The sequence below is a fragment of the Phocoena phocoena genome, chromosome 8, assembly GCF_963924675.1.
Source record: "Phocoena phocoena chromosome 8, mPhoPho1.1, whole genome shotgun sequence".
NCBI classification, from domain to species: domain Eukaryota; kingdom Metazoa; phylum Chordata; class Mammalia; order Artiodactyla; family Phocoenidae; genus Phocoena; species Phocoena phocoena.
The window spans coordinates 96607290-96633676 of NC_089226.1; the positions used below are offsets into that span (position 1 = coordinate 96607290).

General features: G+C 44.5%; 1 protein-coding gene across 2 annotated transcripts; it reads left to right on the forward strand.

Annotated features, from left to right (window-relative positions):
- On the forward strand, window positions 1–25991 carry F2 (coagulation factor II, thrombin). Of its 2 annotated transcripts, none has more exons than XM_065882955.1 (14): window positions 1–109; window positions 499–662; window positions 1388–1412; window positions 1649–1699; window positions 3140–3245; window positions 3348–3484; window positions 5117–5431; window positions 5777–5905; window positions 6000–6126; window positions 6648–6815; window positions 7348–7521; window positions 7782–7963; window positions 25501–25571; window positions 25726–25991. In XM_065882955.1, exons 1-14 carry the CDS (start codon window positions 31–33, stop codon window positions 25867–25869), a joined length of 1872 nt encoding a protein of 623 aa, XP_065739027.1. In that variant the 5' UTR covers window positions 1–30; the 3' UTR covers window positions 25870–25991. The 2 variants fall into 2 exon arrangements, with proteins under 2 accessions (XP_065739027.1, XP_065739028.1); XM_065882956.1 differs by having other exon boundaries at window positions 31–109; window positions 7348–7404.
- Window positions 25992–26387: the final 396 nt, after the last annotated feature.

Below are 26387 nucleotides of genomic sequence, written 5' to 3' on the forward strand. Positions count from 1 at the left end.
AGCCCTCAGAGCCCTGGGAGCGGACACACTATGGCGCACGTCCGAGGCCTGTGGCTACCTGGTTGCCTGGCCCTGGCTGCCCTCTTTAGCCTTGTGCACAGCCAGCATGGTAAGGGGGCCCTGGAAGCCGGGACAGGCTGGCGGACTGGGATGCAGGCCTGTGGGCTGCGGTCCCCTGGCTCGACAGAGAGCACAGGGCCGGCCCCCAGGTGGCTCTCGGCTCACTGTGTCCAGCTTAGGGAAGGAGCCAGGTGCTCAGGGCTGGACAGACAGTGACTACTTCTCTCTTGCAATATGGGGGTTGGGCTGGGGGTGATCCATGAAAGGAGGGGGGCTAGTGGCTGCCGTTAGCAGCCTTTCAGGTCCTGCCACCATCCTAGACGCCCCCTTTCTGGAAGCCAGCAGGCAGGCCAGGCTTACTTCCTGCCCTAAGTGGCTGGTGGTGGCTAAGACAGCCTGGGCCCCTGAGGCCACTGTCCCACGCCCTTTCTCCTGCAGTGTTCCTGGCCCCTCAGCAAGCACTGTCGCTGCTCCAGCGGGTCCGACGCGCCAACAGCGGCTTCCTGGAGGAGTGGCGGGAGGGCAACCTGGAGCGAGAGTGTGTGGAGGAGCAGTGCAGCCGTGAGGAGGCCTTCGAGGCCCTGGAGTCTCCCAGTGCCACGGTGAGGCCCCAGGGAGGGAGGGCTGGGGGTCCCTCCAAGGGGGCCCTTAGTCCCTGCAGGGGCACCAAGGAGGGGAGCAGGGAGCATCCCAGCTCTTTGTTGATAACTTCATCTCTGGCCCCGTTTCCCTGGGCTGCCCTGATGAGTGGCTCAGCCTTTCTAGGAGGCCCCAGTGCCTGGGCTATGTCAAGGCCCCAGGGTACGGTGAGGCTCCAGGACGTTGGGGGGCAAGGGGGCCTCCTCAGTCTTTAGACATCTGTCTATGTTGGGATCTCTGGAGACCCTGGCCCTGGCCACATGGCCTCTCAACTTTAGCTTGGCTGCTACTTCTGTGCCACCCTTGGGAGGTGGGTCTCTGGTCAGGCCTGGGCCTAGGCCTCAGTGTTCCAGGAGCCTTTTGAAGCTTTCCCTTCCCTGGGGCTCTGCCTGGGCCCCTCTTCTCCAGTCTACCCCACCCCGGGGAATCCCTTTCAATCTTGTCTGGCCAGGGGCGGGGCGGGGGGTGGGCGGTGGGGAAGGCGGGGAGCTCCCCTCTCCTCAGATACTCTTCTCCTCCGCGGGCTTGGGCTTTTAGAAGCAAAAGTAGAAAACTCTGCCACAAACCTCCCCAGAGCGTGAACCAGGGTAAGGGAAAGGGGAAAGTATAAGGAGAAGACAGGAAGTTTACAAAAAGACAAAACAAAACAGGATCCTACCACAGCCTCACACTCAGCCTTGTTTTTCAGGATGTGTTCTGGGCCAAGTACACAGGTGAGCACTGGGAAGGGTTTGCTCCAGGAAGGGAGTCCTGGGGACCCAAGTTAGAGGGTGCCCCACTCCAGAGAATTTTCTGATCCATCCAATCCTTCATTCCTCCACCCACGCCTCTTTCCTTCCTTTCTTCCATATGTGTCCCTTTCTCTCCGTTTCTGAATGTCATCCCACCCTTCACTTGAACCTGTCCTATCCCTACCTCAATCTCAATGATGTTTCTGGGTCTTTTCCAGCTTGTGAGTCATTGAGGAAACATCGAGAAAAGCTCATTGAATGTCTGGAAGGTGAGGAACTGACATGAGGGTGTGGGGACAGGATAGGAGGGGACAGCCTGGGAAAAGATCAGAGTAGGGGTTGGGTAGGAGTTGTGGCCCAGGGGTGGTGGCCTCTAGCAGCTGACATTGCCTTTCTGGTCCTGCGGTCAAGGATGTGTCTGCACCTGGCTCTGTGCCTGGCAGTCAGTAAGATGATTAATATTGGAGGAACAAATGAATGCACGGGTAATGAAATAATGTTTAAGGCCTCATTCTCATCAGAGCCCCTGCCCATGCCAATCAGTCTTCCCCATGTCCCCAAGGCAGAGCTTCGATGATGTCACATTCTTTCTCCAAAACCTTGAGTGGCTCCGCATTGCCCCGAGAATAAAGCACAGGCTTCTTAGCCTAGTGAATTTTGCAGGTTCTGATCTTAACCTTCCCTTCAAGCCTTATCTACCATTGCACCAACCCTGAATCCAGCCCCCCAGCTTGTTGACAGCAAGCACTTCTCTCAACAGGGCAAGATGTTTCTAGATCCTGGCCCCTGCTTACATTATCATCTCCCCCTGGAGCAGCCGTCAGTGCCTACTGAAAACCCCCCTATCCTTCAAGAATTAGTTCAAATGCCACCACCTTGCTGAGCCTTCAAGGTGCATCCTCCCTCCTCCACGGCATTCTGAATACACCTTTAGTATGACAGTAGACCCCACAACACGGAACTCTTTAATCACGCTGGCTATGCTTTCATTTGTTAAGTAATTTATTCAGTAGACATTTCACTAAGCCCCTGCTGTGCGTCAAGCTCTATGGTTGAGTGCTGGGGATTTTAAGAGAATCAGGGAGCTCACAGTTTCATCAGAAAACAAAAATACAAAACATCAAAGTAATTGACGGAAAAGTTCTGTTCCAGGTGCCAAGAGAATTCCAGGAGAGGGAGCATTTCATTTGCTGGCAGAATCAAGGACTGCTCCCCAGAAGAAGTAGAGTTTTACTTGGATTTGTGGGATGCACTGATGAATAAATAGGAAAGCATGGCCAAGGCAAAGGAAAGAGCACGTGCAAAGGCCCTTAGGCACGAGGAGCTAAGATAACAGGACACCTAGACCAGGGCCAGATTCGGAGAACCTTGTTCACTTTTTCATTCTGCTGGCTATGAGGAGCCACTGAACATTAGCTCTATGAGGGCAGGAACCTACTTGGCTATGACTGTCTTATTCATTGCTGTGTCCTTAGTACCTGGCATACTGCCTGTCACATGGTTGTCACACAGTGGGCACTCAGTGAATATTTGGTGACTACGGTTAAATGTATTGTAGAGCTGCTGGGTACAGAGGAAGTGCTGAGTAAATGCAGGTTAAGGGTCACGGACCAGAGGTAGCTTGGAGGGGATGGACCGATAGAGCTCTACTAGGAGAGAAGCGGGGACAAATCCTCAGTGTAGGAGACCTGGGCTGGGGGTCTCTGCAGGTAACTGTGCCGAAGGTCTGGGTATGAACTACCGAGGGAACGTGAGCTTCACCCGGTCAGGCATCGAATGCCAGCTGTGGAGGAGTCGCTACCCACATAAGCCGGAGTGAGTGATGGGCAGGCCTGTCTGCCAGGGGTCTGAGAATAGGGGGTGAGGAGACACTGGGGGTGGGGGAGACGCCTCCTGCTGAGCAATTTTCTGTTCCAGAATCAACTCTACCACCCACCCTGGAGCTGACCTGCAGGAGAATTTTTGCCGCAATCCAGATGGCAGCATCACTGGGCCCTGGTGCTACACGACGCTCCCCACTGTGCAGAGGGAGGAGTGCAGCCTCCCTGTCTGCGGTGAGCTGGGGGAGGTCAGGTGGGCGTGGCCAAGGCCACGGGTCTGCATGGGCCTGGCAGCACAGGATGGGAATCAAGATCCTGGCTCCCTTTGAGCTGGTGTTAGTTACTGACGACCTATTTGAGCTTGTTGGTGAGTGAAGTCAGGAGACCAGAGAGAGTTAGCTTCCAGCCTCCTCCCCTCCCTCCACAGCCTTTGCTTCCTTATGATCCAGGATGTGGCCCATTCTAAATATGCTTTACTTCCTGCTTGAGGCATTCTTCCCCCTTCCTAACCATTTCAGTCCATGTACCCTTTGCCGAGCATCACAGAGCAAGCCTCGTACAGTCCAGCCCTGCATGATTCTGTCATCATTATTTCCCATGATGTGTCAGCTAGCTATAGCCATAATAATGCTGCAAACCCCACAAAGTCACAAACAGCCACAAAAGCTGGGGGGCATACACCGATAAGCATTTCTTTCTTTATTTTTTTGACGTGGACCATTTTTAAAGTCTTTATTGAATTTGTTACAGTATTGCTTCTGTTTTGGTTTTTTGGCTGCGAGGCACGTGGGATCTTAGCTCCCCGACCAGGGATTGAACCCACACCCCCTGTATTGGAAGGGGAGATCTTAACCACTGGACCTCCGGGGAAGTCCCGCATTTATTTCTTATGTGTCTGAGGTTCAGCTGGGGTGGCTCTGCTGATCTCATCTGCACTCGCTCACGCGTCGGTAGGGTCCAGGTGTAGGCTGGGCTCGGCTGGTGGCCCTATGTCAAACAATGGGTCCAGCTGAGCTTGGCTCCTTGTGTGGGTGGGTCCATGTCTGCTCCGTGTGTACTCATTGTGGGGGGAGGCTGAAAGGCAGCAGCTTCTTCCATGGGGGCGGCAGAAATACCAAGCAGTGAGCAGACACATATCTTTAAGCCTAGGCTCAGAACTGGCAGAGTCAGCTCTGCCCACATGCCATTGGCCAAAGCAAGTCCCATGATCAAGGCCAAGGTCAAGAGGTGGACCTTTACACCTTTGCTTGTAAAATAACAGGGCAGAGGATGTGGATCCAGGTGGATCCAGGTAGGAGTAAAGAATTAGTGCCAGTAACTCAATCTACCAAACATGGGTTGCTCTTCTTTGTCCTTCATGCATCACTGTAGGACCCAATGAGGGATGCTGGGGCCAGTCTTACAGCGAGTTGCCAATCATAGTAACAAAAACAGCTACAGTTTACCAAGCCCCCATCCCTGAACACCTATGATAAATATGTTGCAGGCATGCTGAAACTGACCTACTGCCTGTGTAGACATCCTCAGTGGATCCCAGCTATCTTTCCTACTGTGCCCTTGTGAAAGCACAGAATCCTTAAACTCCAGGCAGTCACTACCAATAGATTACAGATAGCGCAGGAGATGAAACCTGGTTCCTATCTCTGGCTTATGCACCAGACACTTATGCCATATATTTTGTTTAAATCTCTCAATAACCCTGCAAAAACGCATTAGTATTCCCTTTCACAGGCAAGCAGACTGTGGCTCAGAGAGGATAAGTGACTTGAGGTCTATAGGATAAAGGCCGAAAGGCAGGGATTCACATCCCGTCTGGCTCCACGTGTGGTCCCACCCACTCTGCGCCTCTGTTTCCTCACCCACCAGGCCAGGAGCGAGTCACTGTGGAGCCGACCTCAAACTCCAGAGACTTCGCAGTGAATCTGTCACCTCAATCAGAAATGTGCATCCCTGATCGCGGCCAGCAGTACCAGGGGCACCTGGCGGTGACCATACATGGGTCTCCCTGCCTTGCCTGGGCCAGCGAGCGGGCCAAGGCCCTGAGCAAGGAACAGGACTTCAGCCCGGCTGTCCCACTGGTGGAGAACTTCTGCCGCAACCCAGACGGGGATGAGGAGGGCGCGTGGTGCTACGTGGCCGGGGAGCCTGGCGACTTTGAGTACTGCGACCTGGACTATTGCGGTGAGAGGGCAGGGCAGGGGACATGAGACAGAGGACACAGCCTGGAGGGAACAACAAGAACAGTGCCTCCCCGATCTAAGGCTTTACCACCTGATATAAGGCTTACCACTCACCAGTGAGTGCATTCATGACACCTGACGTTAACCAGGTGGGCGTAATACTAGCTCCACCTTACAGCTGAGGAAACTGAGGCCCACGAGGTTTGGTTTCCTAGTAACGCAGGTGCGCTTGCGCTCTTAATCTCTACACCAGGCGACCTCCGCGGCTGCCTGGGGGCTTGGGGAGGTCAGAGGGTGGGTGAGGAATGGCCTGGCGCAGCCTTAGCTGGTGTCTGGGTCCCTGCAGAGGAGCCGGTGGATGAGGAGGTGGGATATGGGCTGGGCGAGGAACTGGATGCGGCCATAGAGGGACGCACCGCTGCGGACAAATTTCAGCCCTTCTTCAACGAGAGGACCTTCGGCGCCGGGGAGGCAGGTCAGGCGGCGGCCGGAGGGGCGCGGGGCCACGGCATGGGGGCGGGGGCGGGTGTTGCAGCGCTCGGCCCCTCACGGTCCCGCTGGCTCGGCAGACTGTGGCCTGCGGCCTCTGTTCGAGAATAAGTTGGTGCAGGACAAAACGGAACAGGAGCTGTTCGATTCCTACATCGAGGGGCGCATCGTGGAGGGCCGGGATGCGGAGATTGGCCTGGCGCCCTGGTGCGTGCTCCCTGCCCCCACCGACCCCTTGCGCGCCTGCATCCCGCGCCCTGGGAGACTCCTCCGCCCTCACAGGTCTAGGCTCCACAGACAACCTAGCCCAGCACCAACATCTCATCGAACCCTCACAGCCACCTTTTGAGATTGGGTTTACTATTTCTCCAAAGCAGATGGTGAAGCTGTGGGTTGGAGCGCTTAAGTGACTCGCCTAAATGGTGCTGCTGGTGAATGGGTTACAGAGCAGGACTAGATTCCTGTTCTTCTGACCCCAGGGCTGTGCTAAGCTGTGCCAACTCTGGCCTGGAAGAAGCTTGATGAGGGGAGGGGGTGTGCAAAAAGCAGGTGGCAGCCCCGCGGTGTCACATATATGCCCTGGTCCCCAAGGACGGGAAGGTCAAGCTGGGGTCCGGGCCCAGTAGGGAGCTCTGTCCAGTTAGTTCTTAAACCTGGGACTTGGCGCTTGTAGGGCTGGTGGAGGGGCAGCCCTCCCACCTCCTAATGCTTCCCACTTCTTCTCCCAGGCAGGTGATGCTTTTCCGGAAGAGCCCCCAGGAGCTGCTGTGCGGGGCCAGCCTCATCAGTGACCGCTGGATCCTCACCGCTGCCCACTGTCTTCTGTACCCGCCTTGGGACAAGAACTTCACTGAGAATGACCTTCTGGTGCGCATTGGCAAGCACTCCCGCACCAGGTACAGAAGTGGGGGCCCATGCGTGTCTGGCAGGGGTCCGTGTCCTCCCGAGTGACTGTGAGGGGCTCTGGTGACTCTGGGCCACGAGGGATATGTCTGTACATCTTCCACAGTAGAAAACCCTGTAGGCTCTGCTGTAAAGTCTATATGGCCACGTCCTGACTGAAACTTGGACCTGGGGATAGAGAAACTAAGCCTTTGCAGAGAGCAGAATCCTGGCCTGCCCTTAGCACCCTTCCAGGCACCAGGACATAGCCCAGGTGTGACCTCTGAGTAGAGGCTGTTTGGATCAGGGCCTACAGGCTGCGTCCCTCCCCCTACCTGCCTGGGCTGTTTGATCCCAAAGCTCTGGGCAACTTCAGGCCAGGAAGAAGCTGCCAGGACAGGAGCCGGCCCTCTCCTCCTCACTGGTGGCCTGTTGGTTACGCTGACTCCCAGACCCTGAGGGCAGGCAGTTTTCTTCCTCGGGGAACCAGCTGCCCCTCATTGGGTGGCCTACAGCTTCTCCTTTTCTCTGCTGGGGTCTGCACAGCTATGAGCGAAAGATTGAAAAGATCTCCATGCTGGAAAAGATCCACATCCACCCCAGGTACAACTGGAGGGAGAACCTGGACCGGGACATCGCCTTGCTGAAGCTCAAGAAGCCCATCAGCTTCACCGAATACATCCACCCCGTGTGCCTGCCCGACAAGGAGACAGCAACCAAGTGGGGTGGCCAGAAGGGCAGCCGGGGGGTGGCCGGGGGGGAGCCGAGGGGGTTGGCCAGGGGGCTGGTAGCTGAGGGCCTGGGCTGGGTTCTGGTCCTGACTCTGACAGCCTGTTGCCTCGCCGAAGTTCCTTCCCGTTTCCGGGCCTCAGTGTCTTCCTGCACAGGTGTTTTAGATTCAGGTCTCTAAGGGATGGTGTTGGGGCCAGGAGGTTTCTAGACTGGTCTGTTCTCACTCAGTCCTTCTCCTTTCCCCAAAGGTTGCTCCGGGCTGGATACAAAGGGCGAGTGACGGGCTGGGGCAACCTGAGGGAGACGTGGACAGCCAATATTGCTGAGGTGCAGCCCAGCGTGCTGCAGGTGGTGAACCTGCCCATCGTGGGGCAGCTGGTCTGCAAGGCCTCCACCCGGATCCGCATCACCGACAACATGTTCTGTGCTGGTAAAGTCCCCTGGGCCTGGCTGGGCAGGCGGGAACAGCAGGGCCTTGGGTTGGGAGGACTGAGACACGTGAGTAGCACAGGCCTGGGTTCAAGTCCTGGCTCTATTCTATTAGGCTGTGTGAGGGTTGAGCAAGATAGTGTATTTAAGGCGTTAGGCGTGGTGCTAGTCACTGGTCAAGTTGTCAGTATATGTGAGCCAGACACCAACCAGAGGCCACGGGTGGAGGAAAAGCCATTCATTCATTCAGTCGTTCAGCAAATATTTACTGAGTGCTTACTGTGGTGCAGGCAGTATTCCAGGGTGTCCGAAAAGGACCCTAACAGATAGGGTCTCCTGTGTCTTCAGAGAGCTTCCTTCCTAGAAGGAGAGTGTGTCAGTAAGCAGATCTAGAATAGCAATCCTGATAGAAGAAAAATTAAGCTGAGTAAGGGAATGAGAGGTGGGGATGGGACGATTGAGACAGAGTGGTTGGAGGAGGCCTCTCTGAGAAGTGATGTTTAAGCAGAGACTAGAAGACATGAAAGAGTGAGCCAGTCTAGAGGAAGTGCACTCCAGACTTGTGGAGACAGCAGGTACAAAGGCCCTGAGGTGGGAGCATGCTTGGCGTGTCTTAGGAGCAGCAGGGAGGCCTGTGTGGCTGGAGGGCAGTAAACACAGGAAGGGCAGCATTGGAAGAGGGGAGAGAGGTGGGCAGTCAGGGGATGGGTGCTTCCTTCAGGGCCTTGAAGGACTTTGGCTTTATTGAGATAGGACATTATTGGAGACTTTGGGGCAGGTGAGTAAACGATCTAACTTAATTTTTAAATTTTTAAAAATTAAAAAAATTTTAGGTGATTTCAGACTCACAGGAAAGTTGCAAAAATAATACAAAGAATTCCTTTATACTGTCATCCAGATTCTGCCACCTCCTTTGTGAGTGTGTGTGTTCTGTGTGTGTGTATTTATACACACACATATACACATTATTTGAGACTAAATTGTACATGTTACCTTTTTTACCCGTACACTTAAGTATTTCCAAAAAAACAGGGTTGTTCTCTGCCATAACCACAGTACATTTATTAAATCAAGAAATTAATAATGAAAAAAGAAATTAATAATGATATAATACCTTTGTCTAATTTTTAGACTTCATTTAAATGTTTTCCAGTTGTCCTACTTACTGATGTCTTTTTTAGCAAAAGAAAAACAAAAACGTTTTTCCCATCCAGGATCCGGTCCAGGATCACACATTGTACTCAGTTGTCAGTCTTTGTCTTTCACGATTTAGACATATTTGACATGTATAGGCCAGTTATTCTGTAGATCGGCCTCAGTTTGGCTTTCTCTAAGGTTTCCTAATGATCAGATTCAAGCTAAGTGATGTTGTGTCCTTTTCAGGCATATGACGTCTCTGTCCCGTAACTGGTGAGATTAACTCTGACCTCTTGGTTAAGGTGGTGTCTGCATCTGCCATGTTTCTCACTGTAAAGTTCTGTTTTCCTTTTAAAGACTAACATCCTGTGGGGAGAAAGTTGAATACTGTCTGTCCTGTTTCTCATCAAATTGTTCTCCTGACTCTGGTAGCTGCCAAATGGTGATCTTTTAATTCTGTCATTCCTTCTACATTTATTAGTGATCATCTTATTGTAAGGAAGAATTTTCTTTCACTCTGTCACTGTGGACTCATGGGTCCTTTCTTTATGCCCAAATTATCCCAGGTTTGGCCAGTGGGAGTAAAAAAAAAAAACAAACAACCTGGCTTCTGTGACTTTTGGAGATGTCCTGTCAATCTCTGAGTACTTTCAAGATGTTCTAGGTTCATCCTACTTGCCTTCTAGTGGAGAATGGTATTTAGAAACCAAGATCTGGGTGCCAGTTGTGCACATTATTACTGGGGTGTCATTGCTCCTAGGCCCTCTTAGCAGACAGAATTAGAACATACATGTATTATGCACATGCCTAAATCTATATCTATGTTCTTTCTATCTGTTTATCTATCTAAAACCATGAGATGACACTGAAACCTCCCATTGCAATGCAATGGGATTTTTTAAAACATATTTATTGGAGTATAATTGCTTTACAATGGTGTGTTAGTTTCTGCTTTATAACAAAGTGAATCAGCTATACGTATACATATATCCCCATATCTCCTCCCTCTTGCGTCTCCCTCCCACCCTCCCTATCCCACCCCTCTAGGTGGTCACAAAGCACTGAGCTGATCTCCCTGTGCTATGTGGCTGCTTCCCACTAGCTATCTATTTTGGTAGTGTATATAAGTCCATGCCACTCTCTCACTTCGTCCCAGCTTACCCTTCCCCCTCCCCACATCCTCAAGTCCATTCTCTACATCTGTGTCATTATTCCTGTCCTGCCTCTAGGTTCTTCATAACCATTTTTTTCCCCTTTAGATTCCATATATATGTGTTAGCATACGGTATTTGTTTTTCTCTTTCTGACTTACTTCACTCTGTATGACAGACTCTAGGTCCATCCACCTCACTACAAATAACTCAATTTCATTTCTTTTTAAGGCTGAGTAATATTCCATTGTATATATATGTGCCACATCTTCTTTATCCATTCATCTGTCGATGGACACTTAGGTTGCTTCCATGTCCTGGCTGTTGTAAATAGAGCTGCAATGAACATTGTGGTACATGACTCTTTTTTTTTTTTTTTGCGGTATGCGGGCCTCTCACTGTTGTGACCTCTCCCGTTGCAGAGCGCAGGCTCCGGATGCGCAGGCTCAGTGGCCATGGCTCACAGGCCCAGCCGCTCCGTGGCATGTGGGATCTTCCCGGACCAGGGCACGAACCTGTGTCCCCAGCATCAGCAGGCGGACTCTCAACCACTGCGCCACCAGGGAAGCCCCCCATGACTCTTTTTGAATTATGGTTTTCATATGCCCAGTACTGGTATCGCTGGGTCATATGGTAGTCCTATTTTTAGTTTTCTAAGGAACTTCCATACTGTTCTCCACAGTGGCTGTACCAATTTACATTCCCACCAACAGTGCAAGAGTGTTCCCTTTTCTCCACACCCTCTCCAGCATTTATCGTTTGTAGATTTTTTGATGGTGGCCATTCTGACTGGTGTGAGATGATACCTCATTGTATTTTTGCTTTGCATTTCCCTAATGATTAGTGATGTTGAGCATTCTTTCACGTGTTTGTCGGCCATCTGTATATCTTCTTTGGAGAAATGTCTATTTAGGTCTTCTGCCCATTTTTGGATGGGGTTGTTTGTTATTTTGATATCGAGCTGCATGAGCTGCTTGTAAATTTTGGAGATTGGTCCTTTGTCAGTTGCTTCGTTTGCAAATATTTTCTCCCATTCTGAGTGCTGTCTTTTCGTCTTGTTTATGGTTTCCTTTGCTCTGCAAAAGCTTTTCAGTTTCATTAGGTCCCATTTGTTTATTTTTGTTTTTATTTCCATTTCTCTGGGAGGTGGATCAAAAAGGATCTTGCTGTGATTTATGTCATAGAGTGTTCTGCCTATGTCTTCCTCTAAGAGTTTGAGAGTGTCTGGCCTTACATTTAGGTCTTTAATCAATTTTGAGTTTATTTTTGTGTATGGTGTTAGGGAGTGTTCTAATTTCATTCTTTTACATGTAGCTGTCCAGTTTTCCCAGCACCACTTACTGAAGAGGCTGTCTTTTCTCCACTGTATATTCTTTCCTCCTTTATCAAAGATAAGGCGACCATATGTGTGTGGGTTTATCTCTGGGCTTTCTATCCTGTTCCATTGATCTATATTTCTGTTTTTGTGCCAGTATCATACTGTCTTTTTAAAAATTTAATTAATTAATTAATTTTTGGCTGTGTTGGGTCTTCGTTTCTGTGTGAGGGCTTTCTCTAGTTGCGGCGAGTGGGGGCCACTCTTCATCGTGGTGCGCGGGCCTCTCACTGTCGCGGCCTTCTGTTGTTGCAGAGCACAGGCTCCAGACACGCAGGCTTAGTAGCTGTAGCGCACGGGCTTAGTTGCTCTGCGGCATGTGGGATCCTCCCAGACCAGGACTTGAACCCGTGTCCCCTGTATTGACAGGCAGATTCTCAACCACTGCGCCACCAGGGAAGCCCCATACTGTCTTGATTACTGTTGCTTTGTCTGAAGTCAAGGAGCCTGATTCCTCCAGCTCCGTTTTTCTTTCTCAAGATTGCTTTGGCTATTCGGGGTCTTTTGTGTTTCCATATCAATTGTGAAATTTTTTGTTCTAGTTCTGTGAAAAATGCCATTGGTAGTTTGATAGGGATTGCATTGAATCTGTAGATTGCTTTGGGTAGTATAGTCATTTTCACAATGTTGATTCTTCTAATCCAAGAACATGGTATATCTCTCCATCTGTTTGTATCATCTTTTATTTCTTTCATCTGTGCCTTACAGTTTTCTGCATACAGGTCTTTTGTCTCCTTAGGTAGGTTTATTCCTAGGTATTTTATTCTTTTTGTTGCAGTGGTAAATGGGAGTGTTTCCTTAATTTCTCTTTCAGATTTTTCATCATTAGTGTATAGGAATGCAAGAGATTTCTGTGCATTAATTTTGTATCCTACTACTTTACCATATTCACTGATTAGCTCTAGTAGTTTTCTGGTAGAGTCTTTAGGAGTCTCTATGTATAGTATCATGTATCATGTCATCTGCAAACAGTGACAGCTTTACTTCTTCTTTTCCAATTTGGATTCCTTTTATTTCTTTTTCTTCTCTGATTGCTATAGCTAAAACTTCCAAAACTATGTTGAATAATAGTGGTGAGAGTGGGCAACCTTGTCTTGTTCCTGATCTTAGTGGAAATGGTTTCAGTTGTTCACCATTGAGAGTGATGTTGGCTGTGGGTTTGTCATATACGGCCTTTATTATGTTGAGGTAAGCTCCCTCTATGCCTACTTTCTGGAAGGTTTTTATCATAAATGGGTGTTGAATTTTGTCAAAAGCTTTTCCTGCATCTATTGAGATTATCATATGGTTTTTATCCTTCAGTTTGTTAATATGTTGTATCACATTGATTGATTTGCATATATTGAAGAATCCTTGCATTCCTGGAATAAACCCCACTTGATCATGGTGTATGATCCTTTTAATGTGCTGTTAGATTCTGTTTGCTAGTATTTTGTTGAGGATTTTTGCATGTATGTTTATCAGTGATAATGGCTTGTAGTTTTCTTTCTTTGTGACATCTTTGGCTGGTTTTGGTATCAGGGTGATGGTGGCCTCGTAGAATGAGTTGGGGAGTGTTCCTCCCTCTTGCAATGCAATATGATTAATTTTAGCTTCTCCCTTTCCACATTTGTTACAGTCTCTGTTGATAATGAGAAATCTGACTCCTATTATCTGTAATGTATTTACTTATTTGGTTAATACAAGAATACACAGTTTGAGAATCACTCATCCATGACTGTGGAAAATAATTCTACAAGCTAGAGTTTAGCATTTCTTCATGGTTGTTTCTGTTTTTAGCCTGAAGATATATATATATATATATATATATATATATATATATATATATATATATATATATATATATATATATAGTTACAGTACTGTGTCTAAAAGTAACTTGGGTAATTATTATCCCCTTCCCTATGTTATTTATTTAAAATACAGTTAGGCTCATTTGTTTCATGATTGTATTCAATTTTGGGTCCTCCTTCCCATCTTTGTTGTCTTTACTTGTTTATTTTTGGACTATTACCTTGTTTTATTATGCTTTGCTTTATTTATTTACATATTTTTTATTTTATTTAAATATAGTTGATTTACAATATTATATTAGTTTCAGGTGTACAACATAGTGATTTAATGTTTTTATAGATTATACTCCATTTAAAGTTATTACAAAATAATGGCTGTATTTCCTGTTCAATATATCCTTGTGACTTATTTATTTTATACATAGTAGTTTGTATCTCTTAATCCCCTTGCCCCTCCCCGCTTCCCTTTCCCCACTGGTAACTCCTAGTTTGTTCTATCTGTGAGTCTGTTTCTGTTTTGCTATATTTATTCATTTGTTTTATTTTTTAGATTCCACATATAAGTGATAACACAGTATTTGTTTTTCTCAGTCTGACTTATTTCACTAAGCATAGTACCCTCTAGGTCCATCCATGTTGTTGCAAATGGCAGAATTTCATTCTTTTTTATGGCTGAGTAATATTTATTTTATATATATATATACCACATCTTTTATCCATTCATCTGTTGATAGACACTTAGGTTTGTGCTTTGCGTTATTGCCCTTCCCAGATATTGTTTCTTTTACAAATTGAAGGTTTGTGGTAATCCAGCATCAAGGAATTCTATCAGCGCCATTTTTCCAATAGCATTTGCTCACTTCATATGTCACATTTTAGTAATTCTTACAATGTGTCAAATTTTTGCATTATTATTATGTTTGTTATGGTGAACTGTGATCAGTGATCTTTGATGTTACTATTGTAATTGTTTTGGGGCATCATGAACTGTGCCAAGACAGCAAACTGTGTGTTCTGACTGCTCCACCAACCAGCCATTCCCCCATCTCTCTCTTTCCTGAGGCCTCCCTATTCCCTGAGATACAACAATATTGAAATTAGGCCAATCAATAACCTTACAATGGCCTCTAAGTGTTCAAGTGAAAGGAAGAGTTGCATTCTCTCATTTTAAATAAAAAGCTAGAAGTGATTAATCTTAGTGAGGAAGGCATGTCTAAAGCCAAGACAGGCCAAAAGCTAGGCCTCTTGTGTCAAACCGTTAGCCACTCTGTAAGTGCAAAGGAAAAGTTCTTGAAGGAAATTTTTGTTTTTAATTTTTCTTCATTAGAGAGTTTAATTTATTTTAAAAAAATTTTTTAAATTGGGCTTCCCTGGTGGTGCAGTGGTTGAGAGTCCGCCTGCCAATGCAGGGGATGCAGGTTCGTGCCCCGGTCCAGGAAGGTCCCACATGCCGCGGAGCGGCTGGGCCCGTGAGCCATGGCTGCTGAGCCTGCGCTTCCGGAGCCTGTGCTCCGCAACGGGAGAGGCCACAACAGTGAGAGGCCCATGTACCGCAAAAAACAAAAACAAACAAATTAATTAATTAATTAAAAAGTGCTATTCTAGTGAATACATAAATAAGAAAGCAAAACAGCCTTATTGCTGATATGAAGAAAGTTTTAGTGGTCTGGTTAGAAGATCAAATCAGCCATAACATTCCCTTAAGCCAGAACTTTGAAGCTAGCAGAGATTGATTCATGAGGTTTAGGGAAAGAAGCTGTCTTCATAATATAAAACTACAAGGTAAAGCAGCAAGTTATCCAGAAGATTTAGCTAAGATAACTCATGAAGATGACTCTACTAAACAACTGATTTTCAGTGTAGCCAAACAGCCTTACATTGGAAGGAGATACCATCTAGGGCTTTCATAGTTGGAGAGGAGAAGTCACTGCCTGGCTTCAAAGCTTTAGAGGACAGACTGGCTCTTTTGTTAGGGGCTGAAACAGCTGGCGACTTAAAAGTTGAAGCCAGTGTTCATTTACCGTTCTGAAAATCCTAGGGCCCTTAAGAATTATGCTAACTCTACTCTCCCTGTGCTCTCTAAATGGAACAACAAAACCTGATGACAGCACATCTGTTTACAACATAGATTACTGAATATTTTAAGCCCACTGTTGAGACCTACTGCTCAGAAAAAAAAGATTCCTTTCGAAATATTCCTTCTCATTGACAATGCACCTGGTTACCCAAGAGCTGTGATGAAGGCATATCACAAGATTAACGTTGTTTTCATGCCTGCAAACACAACATCCATTCTGCAGCCCATGGATTAAGGAGTAATTTTTTCTTTCAAGTCTTATTATCTTAATGAATACATTTCATAAGGCTAAAGCTGCCATAGATAGTGATTCCCCTGATGGATCTGGGCAAAGGAAATTGAAAACCTTCTGAAAAGGATTCACCATTCTAGATGCCATTAAGAACATTTGTGATTTCAATGGAACAGGATAGAAAGCCCAGAGATAAACCCACGCACCTATGGTCAAGTAATCTATGACAAAGGAGGCAAGGATATACAATGGAGAAAAGACAGCCTCTTCAATAAGTGATGCTGGGAAAACTGGACAGCTACATGTAAAAGAATGAAATTAGAACACTCCCTAACACTGTACACAAAAATCAACTCAAAATGGATTAGAGACCTAAATGTAAGACCAGACACTATAAAACTCTTAGAGGAAAACATAGGAAGAACACTCTTTGACATAAATCACAGCAAGATCTTTTTTGATCCACCTCCTAGAGTAATGGAAATAAAAACAAAAATAAACAAATGGGACCTAATGAAACTTCAAAGCTTTTGCAAAGCAAAGGAAACTACATTCAAGATGAAAAGACAACCCTCAGAATGGGAGAAAATATTTGCAAACAAATCAACAGACAAAGGATTAATCTCCAAAATATATAAACAGCTCATGCAGCTCAAATTTAAAAAAGCAAACAACCCAATCCAAAAAATGGGCAGAAGACCTAAATAGACATTTCTCCAAAGAAGACATAGAGATGGCCAAGAAGCACATGAAAAGCTGCTCAGCATCACTAATTATTAGAGAAATAATCAAAACTACAATGAGGTATCACCTCACACCGGTTAGAATGGGCATCGTCAGAAAATCTACAAACAACAACTGCTGGAGAGGGTGTGGAGAAAAGGGAACCCTCTTGCACTGTTGGTGGGAATGTAAATTGATACAGCCACTATGGAGAACAGCGTAGAGTGGAGGTTCCTTAAAAAACTAAAAATAGAATTACCATATGACCCAGCAATCCCATTACTGGGCATATACCCAGAGAAAACCATAATTCAAAAAGACACATGCACCCCAATGTTCATTGCAGCACTGTTTACAGTAGCCAGGTCATGGAAGCAACCTAAATGCCCATCGACAGACAAATGGATAAAGAAGATGTGGTACATATAGACAATGGAATATTACTCAGCCATAAAAAGAAACGAAATTGGGTCCTTTGTAGAGCCATGGATGAATCTAGAGACTGTCATACAGAGTGAAGTAAGTCAGAAAGAGCAAAACAAATATCGTATATTAACGCATATATGTGGAACCTAGAAAAATGGTACAGATGAACCAGTTTGCAGGGCACAAATAGACACACAGATGTGGGGAACAAATGTATGGATACCAAGAGGGGAAATTGGCCGTGGTGGTGGTGGTGGTTGTGTGATGAATTGGGAGATTGGGATTGACGTATATACACTAATATGTATAAAATAGATAATAAGAACCTGTTGTATCAAAAAATAAAATATTAAAAAAAAAACATTTGTGATTTCATGGAAAGAGGTCACAATACCAACATGAACAGGAGTTTAGAAGAAGTTGTTCCAACCCTCATGGATGACTTTGAGGGGTTCAAGACATCAGTGGAGGAAATAACTGCAGATGTGGCGAAAATAGCAAGAGAACTAGAATTAGAAGTGGAGCCTGAAGATGTGACTGAATTGCTGCCATCTTACGATAAAACTTTAATGGTTGAGGAGAAAGTGGTTTCTTGAGATGGACTCTACTGCTGGTAAAAATGCTGTGAAGACTGTTGAAATGACAACAAGGGATTTGGAACATTACATAAACTTAGTTGATAAAGCAGTGGTAGGGTTTGAGAGGATTGACTCCTAGTTTGAAGGAAGTTCTGTGGGTAAAAAGCTATCAAATAGCACTGCATGCTTCAGAGAAGTTGTTCTTGAAAGGAAGAGTCCATCAGTGGGGCAAACTTCATTGTTGTCTTATTTTAAGACATCGCCATGGCCACCCCACCTTCAGCACCACCACCCTGTTCAGTCAGCAGCCATCCACGTGGAGGCAAGACCCTCCACCAGCAAAAAGATTACAATTTGCTGGAGGTTCAAATGATGGTCAGCAGTTTTTAGCAACAAAATATTTTTTTTATTAAGGTGTAGTTGATGTACAATAAGTTTTAGGTATACAACATAATGATTCACAGTTTTAGAGGTTATATTCCATTTATAGTTATAAAATATTGACTATATTCCCTGTTTGTACAGTATATCCTTGTAGATTATTTATTTTATACGTAGTAGTTTGTATGCAACAAAATATTTTTATTTTATTTTATTTTTGCGGTACGCGGGCCTCTCATTGTTGTGGCCTCTCCCGTTGTGGAGCACAGGCTCTGGACGTGCAGGCTCAGCAGCCATGGCTCACGGGCCCAGCCACTCCATGGCATGTGGGATCTTCCCAGACCGGGGCACGAACCCGTGTCCCCTGCATTGGCAGGCAGACTCTCAACCACTGCGCCACCAGGGAAGCCCAACAAAATATTTTTAAATTCAAGTATGTGTATATATATTTTTTATTCATTTATTTAGTTATTTTGGGCTGCATTGGGTCTTCGTTGTTTCACTCAGGCTTTCTCTAGTTGTGGTGAGCGGGGGCTACTCTTGGTTGTGGTGTGTGGGCTTCTCATTGCAGTGGCTTCTCTTGTTGTAGAGCATGGGCTCTAGGCGCACAGGCTTCAGTAGCTGTGGCTCGCGGGCTCTAGAGTGCAGGCTCAGTAGTTGTGGCGCACGGGCTTAGTTGCTCCGCAGCATGTGGGATCTTCCCGGACCAGGGATCGAACCCATGGCCCTTGCATTGGCAGGCAGATTCTTAACCACTGCACCACCAGGGAAGTCCTGTATATATTTTTTGACATAATGCTATTGCACTCTTAATAGACTATAGTATACTGTAGACATAATGTTTATATGCACCAAGAAACCAAAAAATTCATATGACTTGCTTTATTGTGGTGGTCTATAACTGAACCCACAGTATCTCCAAGGTGTGCCTGTATTAACATGGTCCAAAAATCAGATTCTTTATACAGGTACACTCAGAGAATGATATTCCCCTTTTCCTCCTGTCCTGTTCCCACCTCCTTCCTTTCCACCGCATTTCCATCCAGGCCCTGCAGTTAACCAATCTCAGTAGTTTGAGGTTTATTCTTCTTCTGTTTCTTTTTGCACAAATGAGCAGACACATTTATATTTTCTTATTTTTCCCTTTTCACAGAGTAGCACAGTATAGATATTCTTTTGTACTTTGCTTTTTTCACCTAATGTATCCTGGAAATTCATTCCATTTTAGTTATAGAGCTTTTCCTTATTAAAAAAATTTATATTTTTATATGTCTGTGAGTCTGTTTCTGTTTTGTAAATAAGTTCATTTATATCATTTCTTAAGATTCCACGTGTAAGTGATATCATATGATGTTTGTCTTTGTCTGATTTACTTCATTTAGTATGATAAACTCTAGGTCCATCCATGTTGCTACAAATGGCATTATTTCATTCTTTTTTGTGGCTGAGTAATATTCCATTGTGTGTGTGTGTGTGTGTGTGTGTGTGTGTGTGTGTATACATATATATATACACACACACACGCACATCTTATATCATCTTTATCCATTCATAGAAAACAAACTTACCACACAAACTTCCTAGTGGTTACCAAAGGGGAAAGGAGAGGAGAGGGATAAATTAGGAATTTGGGATTAGCATATACAAACAACTATATATAAAATAGATAAATAACAAGGTCCTACTGTATAACACAGGGAACTATATTCAATATCTTGTTATAAACTATAATGGAAAAGAATATGAAAAAAATATATGTATAACTGAATCACTGCTGTACACCAGAAACTAACACAGCATTGTAAATCAACTATATTTCAATAAAAAAGAAAATTTTATAGTCACATTAGGAGGATGTATGATAGTGTCTTCAACCATTTCCTGTGTATGGGTATTTAGATTTCCAATATTTTGTAATTGAACATCTTTTTATATCCTTACTGACGATTTTTATTTCTTTTTTTGTGAATTGTCTGTTCATGTTTTTACGGTCCATTTTTTTGTCCCTCTCCCATCATTTTTTTTTTTTTTTTTCTTTTTTGCGATACGCGGGCCTCTCACTGTTGTGGCCTCTCCCGTTGCGGAGCACAGGCTCCGGACGTGCAGGCCCTGTGGCCATGGCTCACGGGCCCAGCCGCTCCGCGGCACGTGGGATCTTCCCGGACTGGGGCACGAACCCGTGTCCCCTGCATCGGCAGGCGGACTCTCAACCACTGCACCACCAGGGAAGCCCCATTTTTTAAAAAAAATTAATTAATTAATTAATTTGTTTGTTTTTGGCTGCGTTGGGTCTCCGTTGCTGCGCGCGGGCTTTCCCTAGTTGTGGCGAGTGGGGGCTACTCTTCATTGAAGTGCACAGGCTTCTCACTGTGGTGGCTTCTCTTGTTATGAAGCACGGGCTCTGGGCACGTGGGGCTCAGTACTTGTGGCTTATGGGCTCTAGAGTGCAGGCTCAGTAGTTGTGGCACACGGGCTTAGCTGCTCCATGGCATGTGGGATCTTCCCAGACCAGGGATCAAACCATGTCCCCTGCATTGGCAGGCAGATTCTTAACCACTGTGCCACCAGGGAAGTCCCTCCTATCATTTTTAAAGAGTTCTTCATATGTTAGTGATATTAGGCCTCTATTTGTGATATACTTTGCAAATATTTTCTTCCAGTTTCTTTTTCTTTATCCTTTATTATGTTTTGGCCATCCAATTAAATTTTTTTATGTAGTCAAATTTATTAATATTTCATTTTAGTGCACCTGGATTTTGCGTCAGAGTTAAAAGAACCTTCCTTATACCCAGGTCATAGAGAAATTCACTCATAGTTTCTTCTAGTACTTGGTTTCATTTTCCTACACTCAGATCTCAGAGTCATTTGGAGTTTATTCTTGCATACAATGTAAGGTATGGATTTAATTTATCTTTTTCTAAATGGCTAATAAGCTGTCTCTGTACCATTTATTTAAAACTCTGTCTTTGGGGACTTCCCTGGTGGTGCAGTGGTTAAGAATCCACCTGCCAATGCAGGGGACACGGGTTCCAGCCCTGGTCTGGGAAGATCCCACATGCCGCAGAGCAACTAAGCCCGTGCGCCACAACTACTGAGCCTGTGCTCTAGAGCCCGCGAGCCACAACTACTGAGCCCGCAAGCCACAGCTGCTGAAGCCTGTGCGCCAAGAGCCCATGCTCGCAACAAGAGGAGCCACCGCAATGAGAAGCCTGCACACTGCAACAAAGAGTAACCCCCGCTTGCCGCAACTAGAGAAAGCCCACACGCAGCAGCGAAGACCCAATGCAGCCAAAAATAAATAAATTAAAAAAAATACTAAAGAAAAAAAATCTGTCTTTGCCCCAGTAATTTGAGATGTCGCCTTTATCACATACTAGGTTTCTGTGTGTGCCTAAGTCTGTTTCTGGACATTCTGTTTGGTTCTTCTGGTCTGTTGTCTGTTCTGTTAAAATGTTGTCTTGTTTTCATTATAGAGGCTTTAGAGTATGTTTTAATATCTGGTAGAGCTTATCTTCTCCTGTAGTTTTTCTTTTCCAGTGTTTTCCTGGCAACTCTTGCATGTTTGTTTTTCCACATGAATTTTAGTATCAACTTATCTGGCTCTATAAAAAACTTGGTATTTTTATTGGGATTACATTAAAGTTATAAAATAAATTAGGGAGAACTGACTTCTTTTTGATGTTGAGCCATTCTATCCAAGGACAAGAAATGTCTTTCAATTTGTTCAAGTCTATATTGTATCTTGTGCTACAGTGTCTTCTCATGTTTTTTTTTCCTCCTTGGCACCTTATTTTATATATTTGTGTTTTCTTCCTTATTTTTCTTGAGTAAATTAGCTAGTGATTGGAAACAAAATACCTAAGAATTTGACTTATTAATTAGGCTTATTATTTTTCTATTTTGTACCTCATTAATTTCTGCTTTGATCTTAATTTTTTTCCCTTATACTTCCTTTTGGTTCACTTTGCTGTTCTTTTTCTAAAAGCTTTTTGAGCTGCCAATTTGGTTAATTTATTTTTTATTTTATTTTTAAAAGTATTTATTTGGTTGTGTGGGGTCTTAGTTGCGGCTCGCCGGCTCCTTAGTTGTGACACACTGTCTCCTTAGTTGTGGCATGTGAAGTCTTAGTTGTGGCATGCATGTGGGATCTAGTTCCCTGCCTAGGGATGGAACCCAGGCCCCTGGCATTGGGAGCTCGGAGTCTTATCTGCTGCACCACCAGGGAAGTCCCTGGTTAATTTATCTTTGATCTTCAGTTTTTACCGAGTAGGGCTATGAATGGAAAACACCATTCATGGAAAACACTGTTTGTTTGAATTATTGAATTATGTTTGAATTATTTTTTTTTAGAAACTCTCTAATTTCAGTGTGTATTCCCCTTTCACTCAAGAGTTAATAGGTGGTTTTAAAATTTCCAGATGGGAGGGCCCTTTAGCATTTTGATTTTCAGTTTTGCTGCATTATAATCCAGGAATACAGTTTGTAATATTTCTACTTTATGGAACTGATTTTTCTGAGAACCGTTTGATCAGTTTCTGTGAATGTACATGTGTGCTTGAGGTGTGTAGATGTGTTCTCCTTTATCCACGTGTAAAGTTCAATATATATATATATATATATATATATATGTCCATAAATGTACCTTATCAGTTATTTAGGTCATTTATATCCTTGTTTATTTTCAGTTCACTTGATATGTCTTGTACTGAGTTTGGTGTGTTGAATTCTATTAATGTATTTCTGTCTATCTCCTTGCATCATTTATAATCTTTTACTTTATAAAGGCAGTTGCTGTGTTATTTGATGCAGATATTTATAACTGTTAATTATTCATTGTGAACTGTGGCTTTTAGCAGTAAAAGTGTCCTTCTTTACTTTCAACTTGAGCTTCACTATCCCTGCTCTCTTTGTTTCCATTCTCCTGTTATACTTTTGTCCATCCCTTTAACTTTAGCCTCTATGAATCACTTTGTTTTGTCTCATATATAGCATCGTTGAGTCTTGCTTTGTGAGTCAAATTAAAAATCATTTTGTTTTTTAAAAAGTGAGTTAAGCCCATTCATATTTATTGATATGATTAATAGAATTAGTATCTCATATGATTTTGTTATTTTTATGTATATTATGTTTCATTTACTGTGTTTTTTCCCTGTGTGATCTTTTCTTTACTTTTCAAATAATTTCATATATTTAGAAGGTTTGCATTTTTGTTCTACTCATTATCTTTGGTCTTACACCTTTTTGAAATGCCCTTAGTTTCTTATATTCTTTTAATTGTTACAATCAGTGAGTTTACTTTCCTCTTTCTCTTCTCCTCTCATACTTTTAGTTGTATTATTTCTACTTGTCAGACAGTTAATAAGTCCTTTTGCCGAAGCATTCATCTCCTGGTTGGATGAAGCTTGTCCACTAGTCGATTTTTCAAGAAGGGTTATGGGCATAGAACTTCCTGAGTTTCTGTGTGTTTATAACTGGTTTTCTGTAGCCTTGACACCTGAAGCTCAGCATGATTGAATATAAAATCCATGGTTCACATTTTCCTTCCTTGAATTTTTTGAAAATATAGCTTTATCATTGCTTGCTTTGTATGTTATTTTTGAAATCTGATGCCGGTGTAATTGTTTTGCTCTTATAAGGGAGTTGAGTTGTTTTGCTTCCAAGCGTTGAAGGTTTTTTCTTCATCTTTGAAGTCTCAGTTTTTTTAGGACACGTCTCAGAGTTCAGTATTTCAGATCAGCTTTGCCAGGTTCCCAGTGGATCCTTTCAATATGCACATCCAATCTTTTTGTTTTTTAAAAAGTGAGTTAAGCCCATTCATATTTATTGATATGATTAATAGAATTAGTATCTCATATGATTTTGTTATTTTTATGTATATTATGTTTCATTTACTGTGATTCATCCAATCTTTTATTTCTGTGAAGTTTTCTTGGACTATATTATACATATTAACTCTGTTCCATTGCTTTCTTTTTCTTATTGAGGGACTCATTTCTTTAGTGTGAGTTCCATTTCGACCACTTTCTGCTTTTAATTACTTCCCATTGTTCTGTCCATTTATTATTTTTATTTTTGGCTGCATCAGGTCTTAGTTGCAGCACACAGGATCTTCGTTGTGGTACGTGGGCTCTCTAGTTGAGGCACGCGGGCTCAGTAGTTGTGGCGTGCGGGCTTCGTTGCTCCACAGCATGTGGGATCTTAGTTCCCTGACCAGGGATCAAACCTGCATTTGATCCCTGGTCAGGGATCATTGCAGGAAGGATTCTTTACCACTGGACCACCAGGGAAGTCCCTGTCCATTTTTTTTTTTTTTTTAACATCTTTATTGGGGTATAATTGCTTTACAATGGTGTGTTAGTTTCTGCTTTATAACAAAGTGAATCAGCCATATATATACATATGTTCCCATATGTCATCCTTCTTGCGTCTCCCTCTCTCCAACTCTCCCTATCCCACCCCTGTCCATTTATTTTTAATTTTTGATTTAAAAATTTTTTTGGATTTATTTTATTTTTGGCTGGGTTGGGTCTTTGTTGCTGCGCGCGGGCTTTCTCTAGTTGCGGCAAGCGGGGGCTACTCTTCATGGGCGGTGTGCAGGCTTCTCATTGCAGTGGCCTCTCCCATTGCGGAGCACGGGCTCTAGGCAGGTAGGCCTCAGCAGCTGTGGCTCGCGGGCTCTAGACACAGGTTCAACAGTTGTGGTGCACAGGCTTAGTTGTTCCACGTCATGTGGGATCTTCCCAGACCAGGGCTCGAACCCGTGTCCCCTGCATTAGCAGGCAGATTCTTAACCACTGTGACACCAGGGAAGTCCCTAATTTTTAAATTTCTGATTCATTCTTTTTCACATACCAAAAATTTGCTTGAGGATATTTAATTCAGTTAGTTTTCTTGTTTCATGGTTGTGTTTGGGAAAGAAGCTTTGTTAGCTGAGGTATTTTGGTTCTTATTGTTTTCCTATAGTATCTTGGTATAGATGTACTTACTTTTCGTCTATTCATTTTGTAGATTTGGGGTTATTTACAAGATTCCTAATTGATTGAATCCACTTCTTTGATCTGGTGGATATTTTCCCCTCCTCATCTCCACACAAGTTTTTTGTTTTTTTTTTGAGATGTGGAACCAGGTCTTATTAGGACCACACAAGTTTTGATATTCGACGTACAGTTAGATAAAGTGGTTTGAAGTTTGGGTGTTCTCTGTATTCGAGTTATGTTGAAGGTGTGGCTTTTGTGCAGCTTTGTTGTTCTTCATGTTGTTTGTGGAGGATATGTGGAGATATTTGGATAAAGGTAACTGCCCTAATTCTCATTTTTCTCTCACCTGTCAGTTTAAGGTGTTTTTTTTTTTAAGTCATTCTGCTTATTGGGTGGAGAATGGATTGTAGGCAGCAAAAGTAGAACTAGGGAGACTAGTGGTTCAGGGGAGAGGTGTATGCGATGGGACCAGGTGTAGAAGTGGTGAGGGGTGGTTGGATTGGGGATGTACGTTGAAGATTGAGCTGGCAAGGTTTGCCTAAGAATTGGATGTGTGGGGTGAGGAATTGAGCAGAGTCAAGGATGCCTAGAAGGAGTCAGTGGACACTCAGCAGCAGTATCTCTTGAAGGGGAGAGTGGCTGGAGTGTGAGCTATACCCCTCCCTGAGTACTGCTTTTCTCTCTCAAGGTTACAAGCCCGGTGAAGGGAAACGAGGGGATGCTTGTGAAGGCGACAGTGGGGGACCGTTTGTCATGAAGGTAAGCTGAGTTTCCAGAAGGCCAGGAGCTGGCGGGTAGATCCTTCTGGGGTGGATGAGGAGGGACCCAAGTTTTCAGAAACAATTGCTTGACAGGGTAATACTGACACTACCTTGGACTTGACTCTATTGGAAATTCCATGTTTCTTCCTCAGAGCCCCTTTAACAACCGCTGGTATCAAATGGGCATCGTCTCATGGGGTGAAGGCTGTGACAGGGATGGAAAATATGGCTTCTACACACATGTGTTCCGCCTGAAGAAGTGGATACAGAAGGTCACTGAACGGTTTGGAAGTTAGGGGGCCACCCACATTCTACACTGCTCACTGCAAAATCACAGAAGCCAATCCAGTGAAAGAATTATTTTTGTGGCTTGTTCCTAAAACTATATTTCTCAATAAAAGTGACCCTATCAATGAGCCTCAGTGCTCACAGTGCTGTTCATGGGTAGCTCAGGAAGAGCCAATCCTACTACTGGACAAGCAGGACTTAAAGAATCCACCACCCCTAGAACAGGGTCCAGTGAGAGGGGAGATGGCAGCCTGAATTTATGAGCATTTAAAATGTTCCAGACTTGGGGCTTTAATAGATTATTTCATTTAATCCTCACAAAAGGTAGTAAACTGAGACTTGGAGAAGTTCCTTGTCCAAGGTCACATGGCTAAGAAGGGTCAAAGTCTGACTTGAAATATAGGAGAAACTGAAGCCTGTGCTTTTAGCCACTTTAGGCTGTGAAAAGCTGTTCTGGGACCAGAGAAGAGGCTGGAGGAGGGTAGGCTAGTGAGGTGGGGAGTAGTTACATCTTTCTTATGTTATT